Consider the following 12,733-nt stretch of genomic DNA (forward strand, 5'->3'; position numbering starts at 1 on the left):
AATTGTTTCTTGTTAGGGAAACTCCTGAATGTTAATTTTGCTAGGTTGGCACGTCTGAAAGTATTTTAGGGATTTAATAACTATTTATTAATAAAGGAATAAATTAACAATGATAATAATTATATGCAAGGACTTTGCTAATCTGAAGCAATTTGTACATTGCCTGTTTGGATTATCTGAAATTACGAGAGAGAGAAATAAAGTTTTACTAAAGGGACATCTCTATTTCTTACATTTTAAGTATTTTTTGAAATAGTGAGATCAAATTTTTTGATCATTCCTTAGGCTTACTAATATAAAATGTTCATGGGTGACTTCAACTTTAACTCACCTCAATATCTTATTATCCTTTTGTACTGATATCCAAACCTACAATAATTTTTTTTTTTTTTTTTTTTTTTTTTTTTTTTTTTTTTTTTTTTTTTTTTTNTATTTTTTTTTTGTCTTTGCAAAGCAACATGTCTAATAAATATTTTTATTAGTCTTGGTCCTAATTCAGATACTGATTTATTTGACAAAGCAAAATATACTTTGCAGGATTATATTCAATTACAATTTGAATATTTTATATTTTAGATGTTAGTTTATCTAGAACTAAATGTTAATTTTCAAATCCATTTAATATTTAAATTTTTTAAATATGTTATGAATTTGTGTAAAATACTTAGATATAATTCTTTAGGAATAAGTTGTATGAACAAAATGAGAGATGATTTTTTTTTATCCACAGATTATCATATTTATCTAGTTTATCTTTAAAATAATTTAGTTTTTGTTTGGATAATTTGTTTTAAGGAAAAATTTTGCCTGTCATGACTTTGACTTGACTTCAAATTTATTAATAGTACAAAAACCCAGAATATGTAAATTGAGTTTATTTAAAAATCTGATTTGCTAACTGGAAATTTATTAACAAATTGATTGATTAAAACTTTAACTAGTTAAGATTTCTACAAATAAACTTTCAATGAGTTTTTAATTTCCAATAATTTTTCATTAATCAGATGTTTTGAGAATATTTAGTCATTAGATATAAGTCCATATAAGAAGTATTTGCCACAAATTTAATTTCATGAAAAAAATTATATAAATAATTTAATTAACGCGAAAGAGGGAATAAACATTAATTTTAAATTTCTATTGAGATAAACAGTTACTTTTAATACAAGAAATGGAATGTAGTTTACCTCACAATACTGTGAAGAATGAAATGGTAAAAGCTAATTTTTATTTTTCATTGATTTTTTGACCAGTTTCATTGTGCAAATTAATAAAATTTTTTTGCAACTGTGTTTGCATCAGTGATGGGAAGAATGTAGTCTTCATGTGTTCAAGTTTTTTTTTTGGGGGGGGGGGGTTGAGGGGCATAACCAAGGTAGTTTGGATACTAATTAATCAAAATCCTTCTATTCTATTAATAAATATTGTTGACATACTTCTAAAAGCATTGTAATGTGAATGTGATTGTAAAAGTTGTATCTTGTTCGTTATAAATGTTATGTATTTGCATTTTATTAACTGGTTTTGCTTTTGTTTATAGGTTCAAGAAGCCGTAGCAAATTGTCTTCCACCTTTAGTGCCTGCTATAAAAGATGAAGCACCAGCTCTTGTAAATACTATACTAGAACTTCTTCTTGGATCATCAAGTTATGGAGAAAGGAAAGGTGCTGCATATGGTCTTGCTGGTTTAGTAAAAGGACTTGGAATTTTATCGTTGAAACAGCTGAATATCATGAATACTTTAACAGATGCTATTCAAAATAAGAAGAATTACAAGCACAGAGAAGGTAATTTGGTGTTAATTAGAAAATCTTTTTTCTTGTTTTATTTGACTCTAGCATTTCTTTTATAATTTTTTTGCAATCATATACTAATTAATTATGTGGTTGATGTGAAAAACATTTTAAAAGTGTTTTATTTTTTAATAGTAAATGCAAAAATTAACCAGTTGAGAAGTCATTATGCAGAATTTATTGAAGTTCAATTGACCTTGCACATTTCAAAACGCTTTATCAAAAATGGTGGTTGCTTAGCAGTTTTTATGGAATTTATTTTTAAAGAATGTTTTTGTAACTACAACCTAACATAAAATAGTCAGTTATAAAAACATTAACTTCTACGTATTAGAAAATGTTGAGGATTATTAACAGATAAATTTGAGTTAGAAAATTTTCATTGACAATAGCTTGAAATGCATTAAATCTTTACTTTTTTTTATCTCTTACAAGCTTTAATTTTTTTTAAAAAAACAGTGAGTCTTCAAATGTGAATTCTTAATTAAAAAATAAATAAATAAATCTATATGTACTCAAACTTGTTCAGAACAATTGTTCATCATAAAACACTTGTTGCATAGAATGCATTAAATGTTCTTATTTATTATTATTTTTTATTTTTTACATTTAGAATGTTACAAAACATTACGAGCATTTCAGAAGAAATATTATATTTTTATTAAATATTAAAGATCTTATTATATTTTAGCTTTAATTTTTTGTTTAATGTGAACTATAGGTGCATTATTTGCCTTTGAAATGCTCTGTAATATGTTGGGAAGATTATTTGAACCATATGTGGTGAATTTCTTACCTCATCTCCTGAATTGTTTTGGTGATGGAAATCAATATGTTAGAGAGGTAAATATGATTCTCTATCAGTAACTCTTTAGCTTTGTTTTGAAAAAAAATTTGGAATTTTCAAATTTTTTTTCTTCCCTTCTACAGGCAACTGATGATACATCAAAAGCTGTCATGAGTCGCCTTAGTGCTCATGGAGTCAAACTTGTTTTACCATCTTTAATTAAAGCTCTGGAAGAGGATTCTTGGAGGACAAAAACTGGTTAGTTTTAGTAATAATGATAAATCTGGTTAATTGCTGATCCTGTTCTGTCATTTCGCATTAAAATAGTACAAAACATACAATTAATTTATAATTTAAAAAAAAGTTTTAAAATTAGCAATATTATAAAACTGAAACAAAAAACACGTTTGGAAATGTAAATTATTATTTTTATTTTTTTGTACTATTTTTTGTATATTTTTTTTAAAATTTTTCTTTTTGGGAATTAGAAGTGCTATTTATTAACATTCAATTTTCTACCAACTTTGTAAAAACTCAGATAATTAATAATTTTAAATTATGATTAATCTTTATTATTGTTATTAGAATAGTTTCTACGTATGCAAACTAGCGAAACATTTTTTTGTTAAAAATCGGTTTAAAGTTTATTTTTCTAAAAAGAACTCTTAAAAGTAAATATATATAAATCGACTAAAATATTTCTTAAATAATCATCTTTTTTTATCATCCTGTTTTCTAAATCAATTTTTATTTATCTTGTATGTGGTACCTGCACTCTTAAAGAGTTCATTAAAAGTCTTATTTTTCTCTCAAACATTCTAGAGGCTCTTATTTTGATTCATAAGAAAAGACTTCATTTTATAATTTAATTTGTTTTTCCTTAATTTTTCTTATTTTATTGTGTAATTGAAGCAAAAATTTGTTTGCTTTCATCTATGTATTTAATTTTACCTATACAGTAGTAGAACTTGAAATTAACATCACCAGCCTATGAATGACAATCACTTGCTTTTATTGTCTTTTCAGCCTGGGCACCTTTTTCTATGTCAATAATGTAAAAATATTCTGTTACTTAGAGTATTCTCTAATTATAATTCCCTGGCATATATTAATACTGATGTTCTGATTAGAAAAAAGCTTCTAATGACAGTATCGTTAGTGGTTTCAGAAAAAGTTTTAAATCATTTTCGACTCAGTAAAATGCTTACCATTTCAAAACAGCCTGATCAACTTTATGAAGTATTCGCAATGTGACAATGACTTGCTGATTTGTGAATTAGGGACAATTTAAATGACTGAAATTTTAGAATCTAGTGTTCATGAAGAAGAATTATTTATTGAAGCAGTCAACATGTTGGTGAGACTTAAAATTTTCTTTCAAGAACATGAACAAGAGGGAAAAATCGTTGCCATGGAAAAGTTGGAAAATTCATTGTGTGCTTTTAGACAAAAGTAAATAAATAAAAAAAAAATGTTTTTTTTCCATTAAAATAATATAAGTTTTTCTTTTTACTAAATAAATAGCATTTAAATTTAAGATTGAATTTAGATATTTAACAAAATTAATTTTTTAACTTAATTATGTTTAAATTTTAGTTTTCAGGAAAATAATTTTCATGTCCCCAACATAACATTTTTGTCCAATCGGACAAGAGTCATTAAATTGTGGTTCTTCTGTATGCTGAATGTAGAATTTTTTTTTATGTAGACTGTATAGTTTAAAAATTTTACTTAAATTTAGTTTTTATGAAGTTCAGGAAATTTATCAGTGAATTTATCTTTGAAAAATTTATCAGTGAACTTGGAAAATTTATTAAAGTGGCCTTAAATATAAATAATATAAGTCAGGAATGAGAACTCCGTTATTACTTTCCCCAGTATTTCTGAAGTAATTTTTATTAGTTCAAAAAGTTTTAGTATTTGATATTTGAAGTGCATATTAGCAAAATGTGTGTAATATAATTACTTTTTCAATTGTTTGAACTTTTGTTTCTTTTCCCTTTTATTCACCAATATCTATTCTTAAAATAGGTTCTATTGAATTGTTGGGTGCAATGGCATTTTGTGCCCCCAAACAGTTATCTTCCTGTCTACCAAGCATAGTACCTAAACTGATTGAAGTTCTTTCTGATTCTCATATGAATGTTCAAAATGCTGGTGCTCAGGCTCTTAAACAGATTGGTTCTGTAATTAGGAATCCAGAAATTCAAGGTAATTATTTTTCATTTTTCAATTATGTTGAGTAAGTGAAAAAATATTTTTTAAATGGTTATATTATAAAATTGGCCTTATCTGTAGTTATTTACTTGTACAAATAATTTGTACTACTTCTGGTTTTGTTTAAAAAAAAATTCATATGAGCTATTCTACAATGTATAGAGACCTCTTTATAGTGTAACATTAAAAAATGAATGAGATTTTTTTTACAATACCCATATTATATTGTATTAAAAATAGGTTGTTCATAGTTACTTTAACTCTAATTTGAAATCATAAAAATAAGGGTGTGTAAAAATTTGTGAAAATTTGATTTAGTGTTGTAAATATTTAGAAACTGCTCACTGGGGATTTTTTTTTTTCTGTTGAAAACTAGTTTATTAAAATACTTGACAGATTAAATTTATTTTCTTTATTTGAAAACATTGTCTTGATCTTGAAAAATTACACAATTGACTGAGAGTTTTAATTAAAACCTGCAGAGCTAAAAAATGAAATCCATATGTTACAAAATTTTTACTTCCTTTCAAAAAAATAAATAAATCTAATGAGAGTTTTTATTTTGCTCAATGTTTAGCAATTAGTCTTCCAATTTAATATGTGTAAAATTATATACATTTCATAAAAATATGAGTTTGTGAACTTCACTAAATATTAGCCTGTCTTTAAACTGAAATGTGGTTTGTCACTTTTTACTCCCCGAAGTCAAGTTATATGTAAATTTAGAAAATTGAAATAGTTGCCAAGATAATTTTTTTTTTAGAAAAAATTGTATATAAAGTTTGTAAAGCTACTGCTACACCTTCTGCTCTCAGGAGATTAATTTTTATGTTAATTAATCTGTTAATTATGAAGATAAATTTTAAAGCAAATTCAAAAGTTTCATCAAGGGAGTATGAAAACTTTGAGACACAATAAACTAAAAAATTCCAATACTGACAGCTGACATACCTCTTTTATAAGTAGTTAAGAAAACTCAATTGTAACCCCTCTTTTTTTTTCCATTTGAAATTTGTTTGTTGTTTGCATTATGAAAGTTGCATTTTCTTTCTTAACTTCTAAATTTTACTTCTTTTTTTTTTTAGCAATTGTTCCCACTTTGTTGGATGCATTGCAAGACCCATCAAAGAAAACTTCCCCTTGTTTAGTAGCTCTTTTAGATACAAGATTTGTCCATTTTATTGATGCACCTTCCCTAGCTTTAATAATGCCTGTTGTTCAGAGGGCTTTTCAAGACCGGTCTACTGAAACACGCAAAATGTCAGCCCAAATTATTGGAAACATGTATTCTTTAACAGATCAAAAAGTAAGCATTCCTGATATATAATTTAAAATAAGTACTTAAGTTCTTTTTAAAAGTTTTTTTTAATACTATTATTGACACCACATAGGCTTAATTAATCAAGCTTGAAGTTTTTTTGATTAAATGTGCCAAGAAATAAAAAAGTCATTCAAGTTGACCCTTTTCATATCTAATAGTTTTTTTTCTTCTGTATTTTATTTTACAACTTAATGTTTTTCAGTAAAATATCTTGCAATATATAGCTATTGAGTTTGGTAGTCTAAAATTGCTCCCACCCCCCCAAGGACAATTTTTATTTTTTAAAAAATCATACATTTTTACTTAAATCTTTTCCATTTAAGATATGTTAGTTTTCCAACACAAATGAATTATGAAATCGAATCTATTAATTCAGCAATATTGAGTTAGGAAACCTAGTTAGTGTAATTTTTTTAAAAAGCAGTCATTACTTACATTTTAAGATGCAATCATTATTTACATTTTAAGAGGCAATCATTTTATTTATTCTTTAAACTAAGAGTAAAATTTTATTTATTTATTTTTTGGTGGTTTTTTGTGATTTTTTTTGTATTTGCCTCTTAAAATGTATTATTTACATTTTAAGAGGCAATCATTTGATTTATTCTTTAAACTAAGAGTAAAATTTTATTTATTTATTTTTTGGTGGTTTTTTGTGATTTTTGTTGTTGTTTGAAATTCATAAACTTTTTAGGAATTAATTTAAATTTAAAATTTTGGTACAAGCAAGCTTTTTGGTGCTCTGGTAAAACTGGGAAATATTTTTTCAGAAATTGAGTATGAACCAAACCTCAATTATAATAGCTTTAATAAGTTTGTTTTAAAATTATTTTCTTATGTTTGCACTGAAATTTTCTTTCATCCCAGGATCTTGCTCCGTATTTGCCCAACATAATTCCTGGATTGAAACAATCACTACTTGATCCAGTACCTGAGGTAGGTCTTGCTTTTTTACTTTATTATTATTTTTTTTTAATTTTATTTTCTAGTTGATATGCTTATAAGTTCAAAACTTTTTATTTCTTGACAGGTAAGAAGCGTGTCTGCTCGTGCTTTGGGTGCTATGGTGAAAGGAATGGGAGAAAGTAGTTTTGATGATTTGTTGCCTTGGCTCATGCTGACTCTTACATCAGAATCCAGCTCTGTGGACCGATCTGGTGCTGCTCAAGGTAATATTATTAACTTTTTAGGTTTTAATTAAATTAAGTTTAAGAAAAGGCACCAGATTAATAGTTATCAGGTGGTGTTCAAAATTAATAGCAGAGATGCCAACTGCTCCGGACACGCCAAAATAATTAAAAAAACGGTAAATAACTACAAAGTAGATTTTGCAAATATTTGACTATCTTTGTTTGTTATTTAAATGGTATAGCATGACATAAGTACGATAAAGTGGTGAATTATATAAGTCTACGAATTATTTAGAAATAGTGGTGGATAAAAATCTACTAAATTGAATTTGTTAAACTGAGAATCACAATTTACAAACTACCACTTTAAGATATATATTTGCTGTCCGGAGCAAGTTGGCATCTCTGTAATAGTTATCTTCTAACCATTGAAATTTGAATCGAACCACAGAAAAATAAATTTAAGTACTTCCCTGTATCAGCTATCAATGTAAAGCGATGGTGTACTTTTTTGATAATGCAATTTTTGTTTTGTCTTTTTGATCAGTGTTTTAGTGACAAAATGTGTAGTAGTATATTTTATTTTGAAGGCTTAAAATTAATAGTTGCCTAGTATCTGTGGGACCATTGGAATTTGACTCAAGGCACTATAAAATAATTTTATGTAGTTCCCTGAACCGGCAATCAATGTAAAAGGATGGTATTCTGTTTTAGTTTTAAAATTTATTATTATATTTTTTTTTTGGTTAGTGTTATTGTAACAAAAGATGTAATATATATCATCATAATTGTCAATATTGCACATTCTTAGTATTTTAAATTTTAATTATATGACACTTTATTAACTTTATTTTAAAAAAAAATCTAATAAAGACATGTAAATGGGCCAGTGAAAATGTGTATGGACTAACAATGTATTTTTTTCCCTGGGCTACGAACTATTGACTAAGCTCTTAATTTCTACTCCTAGGAAAAGTAGTTTTCTGTTCTTAATGCAACTGTAGTTTAAAATCGTGCTTATTTTTTCACTGATGTGCATTCTTAATTCTTACCGTTCATTATGTGATGTGGAATATATTTGTTGCGGATTTGCTATGCAAATTGAATTAGTCTTGTAAACTTATTACACATTCAAATTTTGTACTTTTTTTATATTATTAAATTCTAAATTGAATAAAATATCACTATCCAAACATCCACAATCATTTTATAAAAATTATGTAGTAATTAAAATAATTAAATTAATATAGTTGTTACAACAAGGGTAATAAGAGAGCAGATAATATAGAGTTGGTTATATTTATTTATTTTTCTCACTATCGGGCGCTATTTTTACGTTGTAATCATTGAAGTCAGCTGACTGAATATTAATTCTGACTGCCTGCTGTATTTAGTTTAAGCGAAAATTTATATGTTTTGTTCCTTAAAGATGTCTGCCTATTTCTGTTCTAGGTTTAAGTGAAGTTATTGGTGGCTTAGGTGTGGAAAAATTAAAATCATTTATGCCAGAAATAATTGCTACAGCTGAAAGAATGGACATTGCTCCTCACGTCAAAGATGGTTATATAATGATGTTCATTTATCTACCTATGGTCTTTAAGAAGGAATTTACTCCATACATTGGACAGATCATAAATCCAATTTTAAAAGTAAGTTGTTTTCAATTCACGCCCTTTGGCTGAGTGTTAGTGTTTTGCGCTGTCATGGCTCAAATCCTTGGTTCGATCCTCGGGCCAGACGAGGTTTACCCAGCCTTCCATCCCTTCAGTGGGTCGATAAAATGAGTACCAAGCATGCTTGGTAACTAATCATTGGGGAATCCACGTTGGGCTGACCACCCAACCGGAACATCTGCGTTGGCACCCCAGAGTCCAACAGTAAAGGAAACAGGTGGTCTCAGTAGGCCTTGGCCCACAATGTGCTGTCGCACTACTGAGTTTAGTTTGTTTTAGATTTTTAATATTTATAAATTTGAATATTTATCCGTTATGATTTTTTAATTTAATTTTTGCATTTAAATAGGCATTAGCTGATGAAAATGAATATGTAAGAGATACTGCGTTGAGAGCTGGTCAAAGAATAGTTAACATGTATGCTGACACTGCCATTACACTGTTATTACCTGAGCTTGAAAGAGGGTTGTTTGATGATAATTGGAGAATACGTTACAGTTCTGTGCAGCTACTTGGTGATCTGTTGTACAAAATATCTGGTGAGATTTTTGACATCTTAATTATTAGCACTCAGTTATTATTTGATATTGTTTATTTTTGGTAAGATTTTAAATTTTTTCATTTTATTTCTTAATTTTCATTTTCTTATTTTTTGATCCACTTTTTTAAATGGATTTAAAGGTATTATGTATATGAAGGGCTCGGGGCTACATAATAAGCCATATTTTTTTTCAAAATTGTTTAGGTCCATGTTTTTGATAAAAAAACACCAAGATTTCTATATAGGCAATAAAATGTTCTTGTTTATTGCTTTGTTATTAATTGGAAACTCATGAAGTATCTGTTTTGAAACAATACCGAGCGTTAATTTGATGTAAAAATATCATTTATAGGAAAACATAGCTTATAATTACCTAAGTCTGTCATATAAATTTGAAAGTGTTGGTTATTAGTTTAGTTAACAGTGAATATAATTATTCTTTCATCTTTCACAATTGCTAGCAATCAACAAATTTTATATATATCTAAATCATAAATTTTTTTGAAAATGTATCTACTTTATTAAATTCTTAAATTTGGATATTTGAGTTCTTAGTTTCTTTAATTGAATGTTTTCTTTATTTAAATATAATTTAGGGTTGAATTTCAGATTATTGATAGCTCATTATACTCTGCAAGTTAAGAAAAAACCATTATCCCTATGGAGAGAGCCTGTTTGCATCTAAGTGCACGCTAAAGGGATGTCAAGCTCTAAGCACAAATTAATATCAACATTCCAACTCTTGTAATGACGTAGCATGGTCTCCTTTTTGCTTATAAAATATAGCCCGAATTGAATTTCTGTCCTACGAGTTTAACTTTTCAGGGATGAGGTTTTTCCGCTTTTTAGCGGATTTCCGCCTTTTTCGCTTTTGTCTCTCGAATTTCAGCCTTTTTATCAAAAACTCCGATTCTCTAAAAATTTCAGTCTTTTTATAAATATTCCGCTTTTTCTGAAAATTCCGCTGTTGAAATAAAATAATTATATTTCTTTCCGAATTTCAAAGATAAACAGAAAATTCAAACTATGCAGCTGCCAATTCTTCCCCATTTTTAATAATTTTCTCCACTTTTACTTGTAAAAAATAAGATTTTCCGCATTTTTATCCGCCCGCCAGATAGCTCATACTTTCGTAATTCAAACGTCGTTGGATTACCTGATTTAAAAGTTGTGCATTGCGATTCTTATTCATGCAATTTCAATTTGGTACATTGCAAGTCTTATCTACGAAGTTTAAAAATCCAATATAGCTATTTGTATTTAAGCGTTATTTTTTAAAAGTCCTATGTAGCAAATTAGTTTCTACATATTTTTAAAATCCTATATAGCGATTTGTATTCACGTGAGTTTAAAATCCAATGCCGTGATTCGTTTATGCAGTTGTAATATCAAACACCGATTTTCGTATTTACACGTGTGATTTAAAAATTATGCTTTGGATTGGTATTCACGAGATTTAGAAATTGTGCATCGTGATTCGTATTTACGCAATTTAAAAATTAGACAGTGATTTGTATTTTCACATTTTTGAAATCCAATATAGAGTTTCATATTCTCGTGATTTCTAAATCGAATATTGTGATTCATATTCACACGATTTTAAAATCCTTTATCGCAATTCTAATAAGAAGTTAGTTTTTTTTCTTGAATTAGTTACTATAAATGTGGCAGTTGTTCTATTCACATTTTTGAAATCCAATATAGAGTTTCATATTCTCGTGATTTCTAAATCGAATATTGTGATTCATATTCACACGATTTTAAAATCCTTTATCGCAATTCTAATAAGAAGTAAGTTTTTTCTCTTGAATTAGTTACTATAAATGTGGCAGTTGTTCTATCGACGATTATTGGTGTATATATAGACATTACAACATCAGCATAACTGAATGCGAATATGTTTCTGATATTTATGCTATAAATCACGTGATATATTGATAAATTAGTTGACAATTAATTTTATATCAAAACATAGTTATCTATTATCTTAAATCGTCTGGATTTTATTATTAAATGATAGCACGCATGTAAGATTTACTCGCGTGAAAATTCAGCTTTTTTGCCTTTTGGCCAATCTCATCCCTGACTTTTAAAAGTCTTTATATTGTTTTTAAAGCATAATATAATTTGATAGCTGAATAAAACAGAACTAATGCAGTCACGAATGATAACTTAATCCTTTACTGCAATTTTCTTTTCCTAACTTGCAATGGAGTATAGGGTCACACTAGTAGAATAAAAAAATATCACCAAATACGAGTTCCAAGACCTATTGTCCCACAGTGGACTGATCGTTAAGACGCGGTTCCCAGCAACTCACCGAAGTTAAGTATGACTGGCTGCGGTCAGTGTGTGAGTGGGTGACCATGTGAATTAGTCTGCGTAGGGACTGACAGTGTGCGGTATTGGTCCTTGTTAAGGGCTCGACTTCACATGCAGGTCGTCAGGGCTACCGAAGCGGGGGTGCTATCACTTCTGCAGAGGATCAAAATTGTGATGGCATGTCTTTGGATCATCCTCAGGGATGTTTCCCAGATCGTCACCATTAGCCCATTGTGCAGCTCTAGTGCGACGTAAATGAACTACAGCAACAACTAAGACCTATTAATTTTTCCTCTTTATGTTTCATTTCATTTTTCTTCTACACTTAATTTATAAAACTGTTTGATATTTTTAACTTGCATGTGTAATTATATTTGAATTTAACACAGTATCGTAGCTTCTGTATCTTGTACCACCTTCATTCATTTTAATTAAAAGTAACCTAGCTGCTATATGTAGTATTATATAAAAGCTATTTGATCTGTTTCTATAACTTTGTTTATTTACAAAAAAAATTTCCTCTTTAGGTGTGAGTGGTAAAATGACTACAGAAACAGCTGATGAAGATGATAATTTTGGAACAGAGCAGTCCCATAAAGTAATATTGTGTTTCATGAGTCTGTTGAATTCTATGTTTTTAGCCATGCGTGCTTAATTGTAATGTAATTCCAGGCTATTCTGGGCTCCCTCGGTGCAGATAGACGTAACAGAGTGCTTGCGGGTCTTTACATGGGTCGTTCAGATGTTGCTCTTATGGTGAGGCAGGCTGCATTGCATGTCTGGAAAATTGTTGTTACCAATACACCCAGAACTCTCAGAGAAATTCTACCTACTCTGTTTACTCTTCTACTTGGCTGTCTTGCTAGCAATAGTTATGACAAAAGACAAGTAAGTGACTATGATGATTATAAAATAATTATTGCTGTTTCTTATCAGTACAATATACTAT

General features: G+C 28.3%; 1 protein-coding gene across 1 annotated transcript in view; it reads left to right on the top strand.

The window, feature by feature from the left end:
• Positions 1–12,733, top strand: part of LOC107439203 (lethal (3) 80Fj) — a gene marked incomplete in the record, with an annotated part of 81,201 nt that overhangs the window by 41,010 nt on the left and 27,458 nt on the right. Inside the window, 11 exon segments of the mRNA XM_043051809.2 lie at positions 1,541–1,787; positions 2,515–2,636; positions 2,724–2,838; positions 4,612–4,791; positions 5,883–6,103; positions 6,986–7,054; positions 7,149–7,287; positions 8,701–8,897; positions 9,271–9,460; positions 12,312–12,382; positions 12,457–12,672. Coding sequence (XP_042907743.1) covers positions 1,541–1,787; positions 2,515–2,636; positions 2,724–2,838; positions 4,612–4,791; positions 5,883–6,103; positions 6,986–7,054; positions 7,149–7,287; positions 8,701–8,897; positions 9,271–9,460; positions 12,312–12,382; positions 12,457–12,672 — 1,767 coding nt within the window.

This window comes from Parasteatoda tepidariorum, chromosome 5, assembly GCF_043381705.1.
Source record: "Parasteatoda tepidariorum isolate YZ-2023 chromosome 5, CAS_Ptep_4.0, whole genome shotgun sequence".
Classification (NCBI taxonomy): Eukaryota; Metazoa; Arthropoda; class Arachnida; order Araneae; family Theridiidae; genus Parasteatoda; species Parasteatoda tepidariorum.